General features: G+C 38.6%; 2 protein-coding genes across 3 annotated transcripts in view; both read right to left on the minus strand.

The window, feature by feature from the left end:
• CIITA (class II major histocompatibility complex transactivator) overlaps positions 1 to 188 on the minus strand; it is a 31,432-nt gene extending 31,244 nt beyond the window's left edge. For both annotated transcript variants that reach the window (XM_075058567.1, XM_075058565.1), the window contains exon 1: positions 40 to 188. In XM_075058567.1, the coding sequence (XP_074914668.1) occupies positions 40 to 82 (43 nt within the window). In that variant the 5' untranslated portion in view covers positions 83 to 188. The remainder of the gene's footprint in view (positions 1 to 39) is intronic.
• Positions 99 to 9,880, minus strand: LOC142045266 (MHC class II transactivator-like). The gene is made up of 3 exons (XM_075058568.1): positions 9,572 to 9,880; positions 2,503 to 2,811; positions 99 to 232 (listed from the first exon to the last, which is right to left on the minus strand). The coding sequence occupies exons 1-3, from the start codon at positions 9,582 to 9,584 to the stop codon at positions 198 to 200; spliced, it is 357 nt and encodes a 118-aa protein (XP_074914669.1). The 5' UTR covers positions 9,585 to 9,880; the 3' UTR covers positions 99 to 197.
• Between the last annotated feature and the right edge of the window lie 4,294 nt (positions 9,881 to 14,174).

Genomic DNA, 14,174 nt, shown 5'->3' on the forward strand with positions numbered 1-14,174 from the left:
TATAAGCAAAGCAGCTGCTGACCTGTGTAAGCCTTTTACCTTTGCAGAGGAGATCCACTTCCACCAGGTTCCATGGGAACATGCTCACTGGGAAGAAGTAAAGCTGTTTCCTTCCTGGGAGAGGCTGATCTGTTCCCAGTATTTACAGAGATACAAGGCCCAGCCGGAGATACAGGGCACTAGCCTCTTCAGGCTCTCTAACCAGCCAGGCAGCTGTGTCCTTGGAATTCCTCTACACAAGAAGAAAAGCAACATCTTGGTATAACAGCATTCAGAGCAGAAAATAATAAAAGGCTGCACAAATACAGATTCTGTATTTTAGTGCTCTGTTTTGATAGACAATAATACAATCCTGCATGAGAAATCCCTACAAAATTTAAGAGGGTTATTTGTTAGCCTTATTTTCTAACCTGCAGCACAACCCCACAAGTTATTAAGCTCCTGTGGGCGGATTTCTTTAGCAGTTTCTGAGGCTGTAATCCCATGAGGTGATCTACATATTTCAAGAACGAAAGTTTGGGGAACAGAAGAGTTCAGCTGTTTCCTGTGATTCCAGTTCATAACCGCAGCAAAGACCTATTGTCCACTTCTTTGTAATACCCATAGATGCTTAGAAACAGCAGAAAGAAATTGCTGGAGCAAATCAGAGTACTGGTTCATCTAGTGGACTAGTCTATAAAGAGGGTCTTAGAGACAGAGGGGAAAAGCAGACTGGAAAACAAGAGGCTGTGAGACAGCTGTGAACTGCCTAAGCTTCTCAGGTGACCATCAGCTTCTTTGCTTCAATGTTTGCTGATACACTGCCCTACTGCAAAAGGAGGGAACAGAACATATTGATTAGTATTGGAAGCGCTGCAAAACGGATGTCAATAGTGCACTTTGCAAGAGGGGGAAAGCTGGGACTTTTTAGTCCAGAAATTGTAAAGATCTATTTTGTGGTAGAAGAAAGAGTTGCAAAACTATTAAGTAATCAGTGAGAAACCTGCTGATATCAATCTGTTCCTGACCAGAGTTTTCTTTGCAAGGCTTCTTCAGAGTGAAACAGTGATTGAACATAAGGCTGAAAAATTAACAAATTTCAAAAAGAAAGTCAGAAAATAATTTGCTTCATAGGAAGCTGAAGTCTCTAATACAATTTGAGTAATTTCCTGGTGAACTAATGTCTTTGAAACCACTTTTTTTAAGCCTATCTCTACTACAAAATCTAGAGAACAGTGACAATGGTTGAACATGTGATGGATGAAGACTAATGCTGCTTCTGATGCACTTCAGCTTCCCTCTGTCATGTCTCAAATAAATGCAGGCTTTGTGACAGAGATACAGAGCCAGGCATGACAGGATCAAGATCTTTGAATGGAGGTTTTAGGTCCTACCATTACAAAAATAAGAAGGAGCAGATATCTTTCCAAGCACTTCAGGGATTTAATTAAAAGTAGAAACCAGACTATCCCAGCGTAAGTGACACTAGGCCACTTGCTATGATATTCTATATTTAAAATATGAATTCTTGACATTAATTTGAATGTGTGTAATAATAGAGGTAAAATCTTCCAGGTCAGTATTTTGCCCTCTCATGAACTATCTTAAGTTTTTTTTCCCCAGCATTTCCTCTTGTACTTTCATCCATGGCTTGAGAAGTGATGTCCAATACTGTATTTCAGGAGAGGAAAAAATTTATACCCTTCACTACGTTGCAGCCCAAGGTCCTTCCATCAGTTTTGCAGGATTACCCCAATATTCTACTAAGTATTCTTTCACTTTCCTTTTACAGTTGCTTGGTTTTGTAAAAGTAATTCTGAATGCTATAGTTAATGCTGGGGTTCTGTCATTTACATAAGAAGGACAATGATAGGATTGTCCCAGAGCTATCCCTGTTCTCCAACATATACATTAATCCTCTGGTGGGTCAGACTAAAAAATGAGTTTACTGCCTCAGAATTATAAGGTGTCTGCATTTTTATCTCCCTGGCTACCCACTAAAAACCTCAAAACTCTTGAATCCAGCCTCATAAGTCATTAAGTACCTCCCTTCCTCAAATCTGCAGCAGTCTTTTGTAGACAGTGCAATTTTGTTGCTTATAGACATCTGGAATTTAAAGTGGAGAGCCTTCCTCCCATATATGATTGAAAAAGATAAGATTTCCCTGCATGAGTTGCCAGCATGTGCCATGAGCAAATGCTACTCAGACCATCAATGGCTGGTATGTCAGGTGAGAAAAACTGACCTTACCATGGTCTCTTTAATCTACTTTGCATTTCTGGTTCTGCAAAAGTTGGCAAAGAACAAGTTTTATTATGGCCTGGCTATGAAAATGGGTATCCGGTAGCTACCCTGAATGGGTGGATCTCTTTTTAGCTGCTCTTGCATGACATTCTGCTCTCTCCTCTTCCCCACCTGGTCTCCACTGATGTACTTTGCAATATGCCAAAATGCAATCTCAAAATGCAATAAATGAAAGTAAATCTTTAACAAAGCAAAAAAGAAAAACAAAGCTGATTTACCAGAAATGTACTTGCTTCCTGATGACTCATTATCTGTCATGTTTTGAGGCTTACTGCCACAGAGGTTTAAAGAATAGAGGGGAATCAATGTGTTCAAGTACAGGTCCCATTTTTCCACAAATGTCAGAGGTATCTTCTTTGCGAGGTCCTCTCCGTCTTTTTCATGGAGCAAGGCTTGATGGTACTCCTTGGATATCATATCTTCTTTCAGCATGAGGTTAAGCAATGCGTGGTCATCAGACGCTGTAGCAGTTGAAAAAATCTTCCTTACTCTAGGCAGGATCTCCTTAAAGAGATTCATACCTGCATCTGAAGACATTTGAAGGAGGTCTGAGCAAAATCTGAACCGTTTCCGTAAAATAAAAAAAATACACCCAGCATCAAAAAGATGAAGTGGAAAAAAACCCCAAACGTTAAGAGACTTTGGCCTGCAATAGCAGAGGTATTTCCTCATTTGATTAAGCCTTGAAATAACATTGCCAACAACAAATAACTTCTTGATGAAATGACACAACAGCACAATTCTTCTAAGCATTCATAAAACACAATTTTCCAATCCGCAACGTGGTCACCTGAAAAAAATAATTTTAAAAAAAATTATCCCATTAAAGAAGGATTGCCATAGGTGGATCTTTGTCTGCTGGCCAAGGTGGAGTGTGGGCCCATTAGTGGGCCCAGCAAGGTTATTGCTGAATCAGAACAGTACCAAAAGCTTCAGCACAAAACCCATCCTCTGCAAGAGGGATAAGTTTAAAACTCGGAGACTCCAATGTAAGATTAGAGATTAGGTTGTGAATAAATTCTGCTTTCACAAAAGTCAAATGGGTTAGAACCAGGGTAAAAACTGTGGGGTAAAAAAATGTCACAAATCTGTCTTTGGTTTCTGCCATATCTGAAGTTATTAGGAAGAAAAATGACTAGGAAACAAGCTGGGCGTGACTTCCATATAATCTTATTCAAAGTTATCATACTTTTATTCCAAAGGGCAGACAATTTAAGTTAAATTGCTTAAATGGAAGAGTTTTCAAGTCCCCAGTTTAAACAAGTAGCAGATCTTCCATACCACCAAACACAATGTTAAATACAGCTCCAAACCTACTACAACCTGAGCCCTCAATTTAGCTCAAAACTATTAAGAAGTGTTTTTTAATATTGCCTTCTGGAGTAATTTCTTGCTCTTCTGTTGTAGAGCTCAAGACTAGGCAATGTCTAATTAGGGCACTTCAAACACTTCTAAATGCAATCAATAGTGTCTTACCTTTGTCATAAGAACATTTTCTAACAGGGAGTAAAATAAAGAATGGGTGCCTTCAGACTGGATAACTTTGAAAAGAAAAAACCCCAAGTTTTCAGTAAGAGCAGAGTAAAAGAACGCAGCAAATTATCTTGATCAGATCAGTAAAATGTATATCTACAAGTATTTTTTTCCTTGTTAAAAGTGCAAAGATTATTAACCAGTCTTGTACACTGAGACTGCCTGCACAACACAGAATAAATCTACAAAGCCAACATCAAAAGGGAGAATGTCATTAGTTACTAGAACATTAATGTGTTTAACATAAGCACCTCTGAGCCACCTGTGAACATCAGTCATGTTGTAAGCAAAAATAAGGTATATAATTTATGAGTTAGGTTAACTAGAGTCTATTAAAATGGTTCTTATTCATAGTAGCTACATCTACTAACAACGATTTGTTAAAGATGCAAAGTAAACTACCGATTTTGCTGAGATAAAAAAAGTACTGTAAATAAAACAGCTTTTCTTATCTATACAACTTTTTAAAGTCAATGTTTTACATTTCCAGACCTTTGATCATGCAAATGTGTTTTATGAGGCCTAAATATATTAAAATGAATATCTAGAATTAAACAGTTTCTATCCAGTGCTTCCTAATGCTGATTTATTTTCCTTATGCCTATTTAAAATTTTCCACTTAATGATCTGTATGATGTTTTGCAGTGGCTTTTGTTCAGGCATTGTTAGTGTTTGAGGAAGAGTACTTCAGTGCTTTGGAACAGAAACAACAGCGTTATAAAGATGGCAGTGGCTAAATAAAGTTACCAACTACTAACAATTCAGTTTATAGGTTTTTTTCCACTTTGTTTTTAGATACCTGATTGTTATAGCAGAACCTACAGCCTTGAAATAAATACTGGGGCAAAATCTCTAGAGCTGTCTGGGGGCTTACAGATGGGATCTTTAAAATCCAGTTTGCTACATGGCTGCCTAAACAAGTCTGTAGGCTGAGTATGGGATAAGTATTCAAATATAATCTAACTAATTTTCTCTTTATTTGCGACTAGGTTTTACTACCTTGAATATTGCCATGATTTCTTTTCACTGTCGAACACATTTGAAAGTGGAGCAATAATTCCGCCTGGTAAGAAACAATGCACTGAGAGGAACTTGCTAAATCTCTATATAACTTGTAAGTACACTACTGCAAATTCTGGTTAAGATCCAAAAAATCTTTGTAGAATAACAAGAATTTGCTGCTTTTTGCAAACATTCATGTTTATGTTCAAAACCAGGAAGTGAATGCAAAACATTGGGAAAATAAGCTATCTCATTCAGTAGTATGATTTTGACTTGCAGTGCAGGTAGGTAACAAGCTTTACTGTAACTATAAATGGCAACTGAGAAAAGCAGATTAATTTATTTTTCTTATGGAAAAGTAAATCTCTTGGATCTTTCATGCATATTCTTATCTCACTCAGAATTTGTCTTTTAAACGTATTTCATTTAAAGTTGCTGCCTACATTGATTCACATTAGTTTTGTTGAAGTATGGGTAGGAATAAGCTCCAACTCATTCAGAGTAGCATTGGTCCTGGGGTATTACATGAAAAGAACTGTTTCCCTTAGTTTTATCAACATAAAACTGCACTGAATAAGATGCTTCCACTTGTACTTTACCACCTTGTGGAGAAGAACACATGCTGAAGGCAGCTAGAGGTTTGCCTTGCAGAAAATTGGGAACTGCTTGCTATCACAGCAAATCTGAATGAGTTTACCGAAGCTTGGGAAAGAAAGGCTGTCTCAATCTCAGCTTCTCCTGCAATCAGTGTGCTCCTGAAGGGGTTCAACAGATTGGAAAAAAAAAAAAAAGGTATTGTCTCCATTATTTGGCCAGGGAAGTTTTCAGAAACCTTTCTCAGCATCATGAGTCACATTCAAGGCCCCTCTAGGCAGCAGTTCTCCTGACTAAGAAGTCTCCTTCTTGATGGGAGGTGAAGAGTTCAAGCCACATGAGAAGCTGTGTATTAAAAGAAACTCAATTTAAACTGTATTCCTCAGCCAGTCTCTGCAATTTATTGACCTGCTGCACCTTAGTTCTGCAAAAGCCAGATACAGAAAGCCTTGCTCAGTGCTCCAGGGCATGAGTGTGTTTGACTGTGAGAGGATATAATAGTGTGGGAATGGTAGATTTCTTTTTGTGTGCAAAGAACTCCCCTCCATAGGACAGTTCCCTCTGGAAGCAGACAAACAAGTGAGCAAATACCTTGTGATATATCATCATTGACACATGAGAAAAGCAGATTTCTGCAAGTGTTTCACACCTTAAGCAAGTTCCACCTGCAAACGTGCCCAGGCAAAGTTCACCATGAATAGGAGATTATAGGCTTTCAACCCAAATACAATATTGTTTCTTCTGTTATGTCTAGATTTGAGACAGATCAAAAGTGGGATTATCTTTGCATAGGTGTTAAGATATAAGTATTTCAAGTTGATTCCTGTTTTACTCCTCCCACATGTTTTAAGGATTCCTGAGGAGTTTTCCAAAAAGATCTGCAGGATCATCATCTGGGAGGAAGCGTGGTTTCTATACAGCTGTCCCCAGTGGGCTATAGGCAAACATACCAAGGACTACCGTGCTAGAAGTACTCTGGCTTTGACCTCAAAACTGACTATCTTGTAGCTAAGGCCAAAATAAGGGAAAGGGGACTACAGTGGCTTAAGCTTTGAAAACTTGATTCAAGTTCTAGTGCTGCTACAGTCCTGATTTGCAATTTTGAGAAAATAATTAAATGTTGTTTCTATTTCTGCTTTTGGTTTTGCATTTTTATAAATAAAAAAAAAAATTTTACTATCTTGACACTAGATAAAACCTGCTAAGGCTCATGACATACCCAGATGCCAGGTACTGAAGGACGTAACCTGGCCTACACTGGTACACTTTCAGCTGCTTCACTGTCCCTAGGAAAAATTACTAGGATTATTTGGATTTCAAAATTAGCTGCAGACTTTGGGCAGCATCATATTTACTTAGAAGTGATACTTCCCCTCAATGCAGAGAAATCAAAAGCACAAGTTCTCCTTTTTAACTAACTTTCCTCTTTAAAATGTATCATAGCATAAACAATCTGTGTGAAAAAGAGAACTAAGTCAGGCTGTACATTTTTACTATTTGTTGCTTCTCATGTTGCTATTGTTTAGCACTTTCTATAGCTAAGGCATGGATGAAGACTACAGTGACGATCCTTAAAAAGAGATGCAGCTGCTATGAAACATCACTTTTATCCACATAAGCTGTGTGTCAGTTAAAGAGAATCCTTAAAACAGGGAGATTGTGCTGTTGAACACATACATTCATCTGTGAAGCACAGTAGTGAAATGCTGATGCCTAGATATTATACAGGCTTGAGTCATTACAATCAGAAAGTAGGGAAATCTGTTAAATAGGCTTTCCAGTCTATGAAAAATTGCTCAACCACCAGTACGTCAAAGCTATTCAGCCTGGATAGAAAGAATCCCAAACAAGAATTATGATACTGAATCCAATTTATGACCAGAGAGGCCAAAGACACTAGCTGACTGGAAAACCAGAGCTCGAAGATAGAGCCAACAGCTCAGACTACATGAAAGGAATTTTCAAGGAAGTACAGTCCATTCAGAATACAGTATCTACTGAAATCAATAGAGACTTTGCAGCAATGCCCATGAGCATTACAGAACGCTGCCCTCAATGAATATCTGATTACCAGCCTATCCCCTAACTTTGTTACATTTTGCAAAGCTGGACTGCAAAGGAACTTTGAGTAAATCTTAGAATGGAGACTTTGGTTAGTAATGTTGTGGGTTTTGTTGTACATACACACTCACACAGGATTTCCTAAGTAATTCTGCCAAGATTGACAGCTCTTAATGTAAAATCTTTTATGTCTATTATGAAAATTACTTCCTGTAGGAAAGTAAAGCTGTGGTATTATGGAAAATGTTTTGAACATAAAAGGTTTGTCTTTTCGATTGTAGAGTTGGTTTTTTCCCCAGAGCTTGTTTTTAAAACTGTCTGATCAAGTCTTTTCCCTGCTTCCTCACCTCAGAAACCAGCTGTGCTTCCATTGATGCAAAAAAGTCCTTCAGCATCCTTCCATGCCTACAATTCTAGTATCACCTACCACATTGCTTCACAAACACTATGATGAGCCTCAGTAGTGCAGCATGAACACTGCAGGTGAGACATGGCATAGAGCCCAGGGTAATGCTGCTGGTCATACTGGCAGCTTCCCCAGAACATAATTTTTCTCAGTTGAGGTTAGGAACTCAGAAGGTTGGGAATTTCCAATCTAGTAGGTGCAAAGAAAGATTAGGGCCTCAAATATTTGCGGTCATTCAGAATCTCACAGAACTTTGGACAAGCATTCTCAGAAGGCTGACAGAGCAAGGCAGGCTGAACCAAAGACGTGTTTAGATAACTGCTTTGCAAAATCCTGACAGACTAACTTCAAAAGGCATTCCTCCAGAAATTACCTTGGCTTCTACTTTTAGTAGGCTGGGATATCCAAGTTTGCTGCCAGTCTGCCATAAATATTCAATGGAATTCTTCTGTTTCTCTAAAATATTAGCATTTAAAAACTCATAGCCCTTGCATTTTTAGCTTAGTAACATAAATAATATTAACAACATAACAACATCAATTTGCCAGCCTAGCTTGTGCAGTCCAGATTCATTGTTGTGGCAAGAGGACACAGCCACCACAGAGCTCTCTGTGGAGAATTAGGCAGATATATGAAGACAAAGAGATGAAGCTGTTTTCAGTAGCAAGGTATCAAATATTTTCTAAACTATCTTTGTGTCGATAGGCCCACATTTAAACTATGAATTTCATTACTTTCTTCCTCACTTGAATACCAGTGATTCATTACTTTCACTGGCACTAGAATGATTGTGCTACAGTACATGCTGGAACTTCCCAGTGAAAAAAAAAAATGAAACAACTGAAAATTAACAAAATATTGCTGGTTTAGCAATATTTTGCTAAAGCACTGCTGATTTATAAGTGTGCTGTTGTCTTACTACACCATTTTTACTAGCACAAGGTATTTCATCAGGAAGCCAAGGGTGAAGTGTTTTCACCAGCAGTTGGCTTCAGCTGCATGCTCTGCAAGCATGCCATGAGCACCAGAACTTGCAGCAACATCCAGCTGCTGCCTGGCCTACAGACAGAGGAAAAGACTGAGAAAAGCTGTTATTCCTTCCCTTGGTTTTCAAGAAGCCTGTGAGCACAAATGCGCAGATCTCTTAGCAGTAGTTTTGGACAGACAGCGAACAAAAGTATTAGTCTTGTTAACAAGGACTTGTCATTTTTCTATAGCTGAGAGCAATTAAGAAAAAAAGGAAGAAAGAAAAAGAAAAGAAATTCATACCCTTTCTGTCATTACCACTGGACTTCATATAACTAGTCCACTACACTGGTACATTGGAGCACGTGACAAAAAAACCCCTGTGTATACTGGTGCATTGGAGCATGTGACAAAAAAACTGTAATTCCCCTTACACTGAAATAAAATAGAGCAAGAATGGGAAACAGAATACAAATGCAAACCCAAACCAACAAGGAAAAGGACATGTGCAAAACCACAGCCTGTGTCAAGTTTCAGAATGATGGAGGCAAGAAAACTGGTCAAAAATACTACACTGACAGTTGAAGAAACTACGCATTTTAGGGGCTTCCCTAGAGCATTTCTGATTTTTGTCAACTAAAACACACACCAGACACAAAAGATGCTAAAAGCCACATCAGACACAGTAGCTCTACCTTTAGTCACTTGAATAAACCTGCACTTACCACGACTGTTCATTCCAGTAGCTGTGCTGTAATTCTTGTAACTGCAGACAGTGGATGTGGTGTCATAGACAGTCACACCACCTTCTTTATCAGGAGCTTCAGGCCCATGTTTCTGCAGTCCTGCAGTGCGGTCTCTGGGCTGCTCCGCAACAGGGAAGGGTAACTCTCAAACCCTTCTGCTGAAGCTGCTCTACCCTGCATGAAGGATGAAAGCCAGACAGTTAGTGCATTCTCTGAGAAACAAATGGGTTTGGGTCCTTGCCCTTCTTCCAAGGTTTATTTCAGTATTTTTAATAGGTGATTATTTATAGATTTTAAAGATGTGTGGATTATGAATTCAGCCCCATTCACAGGAGAAACAAATGCTTCACCCTCCAGCTGGGGAGTCAGGCAGAACAATTTTCACGGGAACAGCTGTGGAGGCCTCCAGTATAGCCCAGAGCTTCCTCCTCTTCTAAGCTGGGAGGTTGAGGCTTGTCTCCTTTCAGGCAGCAGAGGGAATTGTGGTCTCTTCCCAAGCACAGACTCCATTGTACAAGGGCTCATAGGCCACAGACATGAACCTTGCTTTTGGTTTTGCCAAAAGAGGTTGCACCCCTACCTCCAGGAGAGGTTCAGAGCTGTGTACTGCATATAGAGTGAGTTATCTCCAGTAGCGCCTGGTATAGCCTGTAAAGAACACACAGTTAACGTGCCGGACCCCATTCCAAGGCACTTAATGTTCCTGGGGCTTATACAGGGGATCCAGCTACCTAAAGACCAGTCCTGAGCACCTCTACCTCTTTGTATGATCCAGGCCTACATAAACAGTATGGATTTTGTGAATTTTAATTCCTCGGACACCTCTTCAAGTTCTCTGTGACTGAGTACAAGGAATTTTAGGGAGCTGAAGCTATTCAGTGAGCTAGAGAAAATATATTAACAAATTAAGGAAAGATACTATTAAACAATAATTCTGTAGAAGTAGGGACCGCAGTCTGCTTCACAAAAATCTGCAGATCAAAAGAATTAAGAACTGTAGGTACAGGTTTCTCACTTCATTGCATCACTAGATTAGGACCCATTCTTACTTTTCTTTTTTGTGTTTTGTCTATAGGCTACTTTTTTCTGAGAAAGTTATGCCTTTACCACCCCCCGACAACAATTTAGAATAAATAAGAACAACAAATGCAAGCAAATATAGCAAAAGCAGCTTAACCACAGTCTCCACAACAAAAGATGAAGTAGACATTGCCAGTGGCAGCACTGATTGAAAAATTGTCCAGCAAGCACCTCCGGGACCTGAACAAGACAATGTAGATATTTCTAGCGGGGAGGGAGTGTGTGTGGCACTAATGAATAAGCAGCTTACAGCTTTTATAAGCAACTTCAACTTTTATTTTTGCAGAGAAAACAGTGGTGGCAACAGTACTTAATTTTTTATATTAACCTCCTGTTTTACTAAGTTTTTCAACTGTTTGATAACCCTTAGGGTCTTTTACTTAATAGGTTTACATTACTTTTACATTATTTTTTCCTCAGCAAGTCTATAGAGGACTGGCTTAAGTCAGGAAAGGTATTGGATACTTGTGTGAGTGTGTACAGGCCTTTTAAATTTATATAGCAAAGGAGGGAAGGGACCCCAAGCACCTCTTCTGGTGAAATCAGAATGCTGCCACTCTGGGAAACAGATCCTGTTGCTGCTTACTGCAGTGGGTCTATGAAGTCACTGAAACCAAACTTTTGACAGGTGTCCAAACAGCCCAAGTTCCTTATTTCTGGAGTTCCCAAATTGAGAAATAAGACATGATTTGCAGAAGTAACAAGTACCAAGAACTACAGCTGAGAATGACTGAAGCTTTGAACATATCAAGAGATATATAAAGCTAAACACACTAAGAAGTCTGCATCCAAATGTCGGGAAGCAAGGCACCCCAAGCTGGAAGAAAACTGATGACTTTGCTTTGGTCTGCCTTTGTTTTATCTAAGTGACCATTGCACAGTCTCAACAGAAAAAGATACTGAAGTAAACTCATTAATAATTGCAAAGCATTTTGTCTCTCAGGTAACTGCACTAGAGATTCCTACAGCACGTGTTAAATAAGGCCTAAAACCACACAGTGAATACAGAGGATAAAATAAGCTATTTAATAAAAATATGTTATGTTTTCTTGATTTTTTCCTAACTGAAAGGAATACAGATACCACTGCACTTTTTAGAATCAACACCAGTTACTGTGCAATAAAGGGTATTTATACTCCTCTTGATGCCTTGAAATAAAGGCTGGAGTTGAAAGACTCCATTGTATTTTTGTAGTGCCTAATTTATGCTTGCTTGAGCGACTTTGAAACTTTTGGTATGTAAGAAAACCTTGAGGTTTGCTAACAGTTTGCACAAATAGATAAGAAGCCTTAAGTTCTGCTGAGCTTTGTGATTAAAACCTGCCAGGACCAGCTAACTAGGAAGAAGAGATGAACCACCTGAGATGACCCACACTGTGCATGCCTCAAGAAAGAGTTCAATTAGTGGACACCAAGAAAATGACCACCAGAGGGTTTCAAAGACCCCAAAAGACCATCGACCCATTTAATAGCGCATGCCCCAAAGGGCGGACACTATGTAAATAATTTCTGGGAAATTACATGAATATGTGTGGCAATTCTGGGAAATGTAATCAATATGCATATATTAGAGCAATATAAGCTTTGCTTGCTGTAGGTAATGGTATACATGCTAGGAGGAACTATCCCCTGTGCATCCAGTGCTGTCCAGTGCTGCAATAAAGAATGCCTGCTTTCTAAAACTCCAAAATTGAGTCTTAGAGAGTTTCTTCGACCAGCTTTTTCGGTAACACTCTCTTGAGATACTAAAAAATTATTTTTTATCTCTTTAGACATAACTGAATGAAGGAGCAATACAGCCTTTCTTTTTTTTAATCTCCATTTATATTTAGGGCCCAAACCTCTTCAGCTTTGACATACCTTTTGGATACCCATTTCTTACTGATGGCAGAACTTGATCTCTACTGAGAACATATCGCTACATATCACCCAACTTAGAGACACTATCTGATCTGTGAAGTAAATGCTGCAGCTTCTCCCCTGTTAATACAGAGCTGGTGATTACAACAATTCAAGTATGTACAGCCAAAAAATTCCACAAAAATTGGTTCTGGGCCAACGCAGGAAATCGTCTTTTACAAATTAGACGGTGATGCTATTAGAAAGTTATTAAATATACCTTCTCTAATTTGGCCTATCTCCTCAAAATTTAAACATTTTATTGAACCTCCAACAGACCCTGTAAGTGTATCTAATGTGAGTGAGGTAAGAGTTATTCTTGGATTAACAACATTTTCCAATATTCAGAGGAACAGAATACTTAACTGTAAACACCACTGAGATACTTAAACCAGAGCAACAACTGTCAAGTTATTAAAAATATCCTCACGCAGTTTACAGGGCAAGTCTCTGATACCATGCCAGTGCAAGATTCTGGGCGACGTTCCAAAGAAAAAGAGAAATCAGCTGACTTCATGATAATGATGTGAATAACACACCGTATTCATCTAGGAGGAGGTTCTATTTATTGTTGAAACAAAGAGTGAGAGAGATTTCTCAGTTATTCATACCAAGCCTTTGGCATTGATAATGCCCTATGATAGAAAGGCCATTATTTGTTCTGGGGAGAGGGTTGCCTGTAAGGTAACAGCAAGTGCACAGCAGCAAATGATACAGTTTCAACTATTTTATGCTATATGTTTCAGTCAGCAATTAAATGAAACCCTAATATAGTTCATAAGTGGTCAAGATTTTCCTGTGTACAAACCTGAAAACAAAACCACAATTCATAAATTCAGTGTAACTACCTTTAAATTTTGTGCTGCTGAAGCAGTATTTGAGGACTTAACATCACCTTTAGGCTGTTGCTAATCTTTCCAATGTGCAAATTACTTGTAGTTAAATCAGGATGCAGAAAAAAATGTTGAAAACAGGAGAGTTTGTTCTGTGAAATCCTAGAAAATATTGGAAACTTCTAATGAGGTTTTGCTTGGATGTATTTATTTTAAAACAAGGATGAATGCTTTTCTAATAATCCCAAAATGAAGAAATTCTTGGTTTGACCAATGATTCCTCTAGTGACCAAGGATCCTTTCTAGCTCTTAATTTGCTCTAAAAGGAAATGATAACCCATACAATACCTTGAATAATCACACAACATAATTTGACATAGATTTTTAGAGAATGTTACTAAAACCGTGTGCATGGCATAGTGATAGTCTTCCATAGTATAGTGGGATTATCTGAGTTTGTTAGGAAAACAGATAATCCCTACAGTGAATCAGTGGAGACAAGCACTGGAAGGAGGGAAAATTAAAGAAACATCTGTTTTAAAATTAAAAAACAAAACACAGGTTCTGTCTCTTTTTTAGTGATACCATTTCGTCTCTAATGAAAACAGTTAGGAGCACCTGAGTAGTAAATCAGATACCTAATGTTGTGACAGGCTAATTGTCACCTCTCCCATAGAAGCAAGTACTGTTTTATCTGATAAGGAACGTAGCACACAGTTATTTTCTGGTGCCTTAGAATAAAATGCAACAGCTCAGACAATAGAGCAACA

Source organism: Buteo buteo, chromosome 27 (genome assembly GCF_964188355.1).
Source record: "Buteo buteo chromosome 27, bButBut1.hap1.1, whole genome shotgun sequence".
Classification (NCBI taxonomy): domain Eukaryota; kingdom Metazoa; phylum Chordata; class Aves; order Accipitriformes; family Accipitridae; genus Buteo; species Buteo buteo.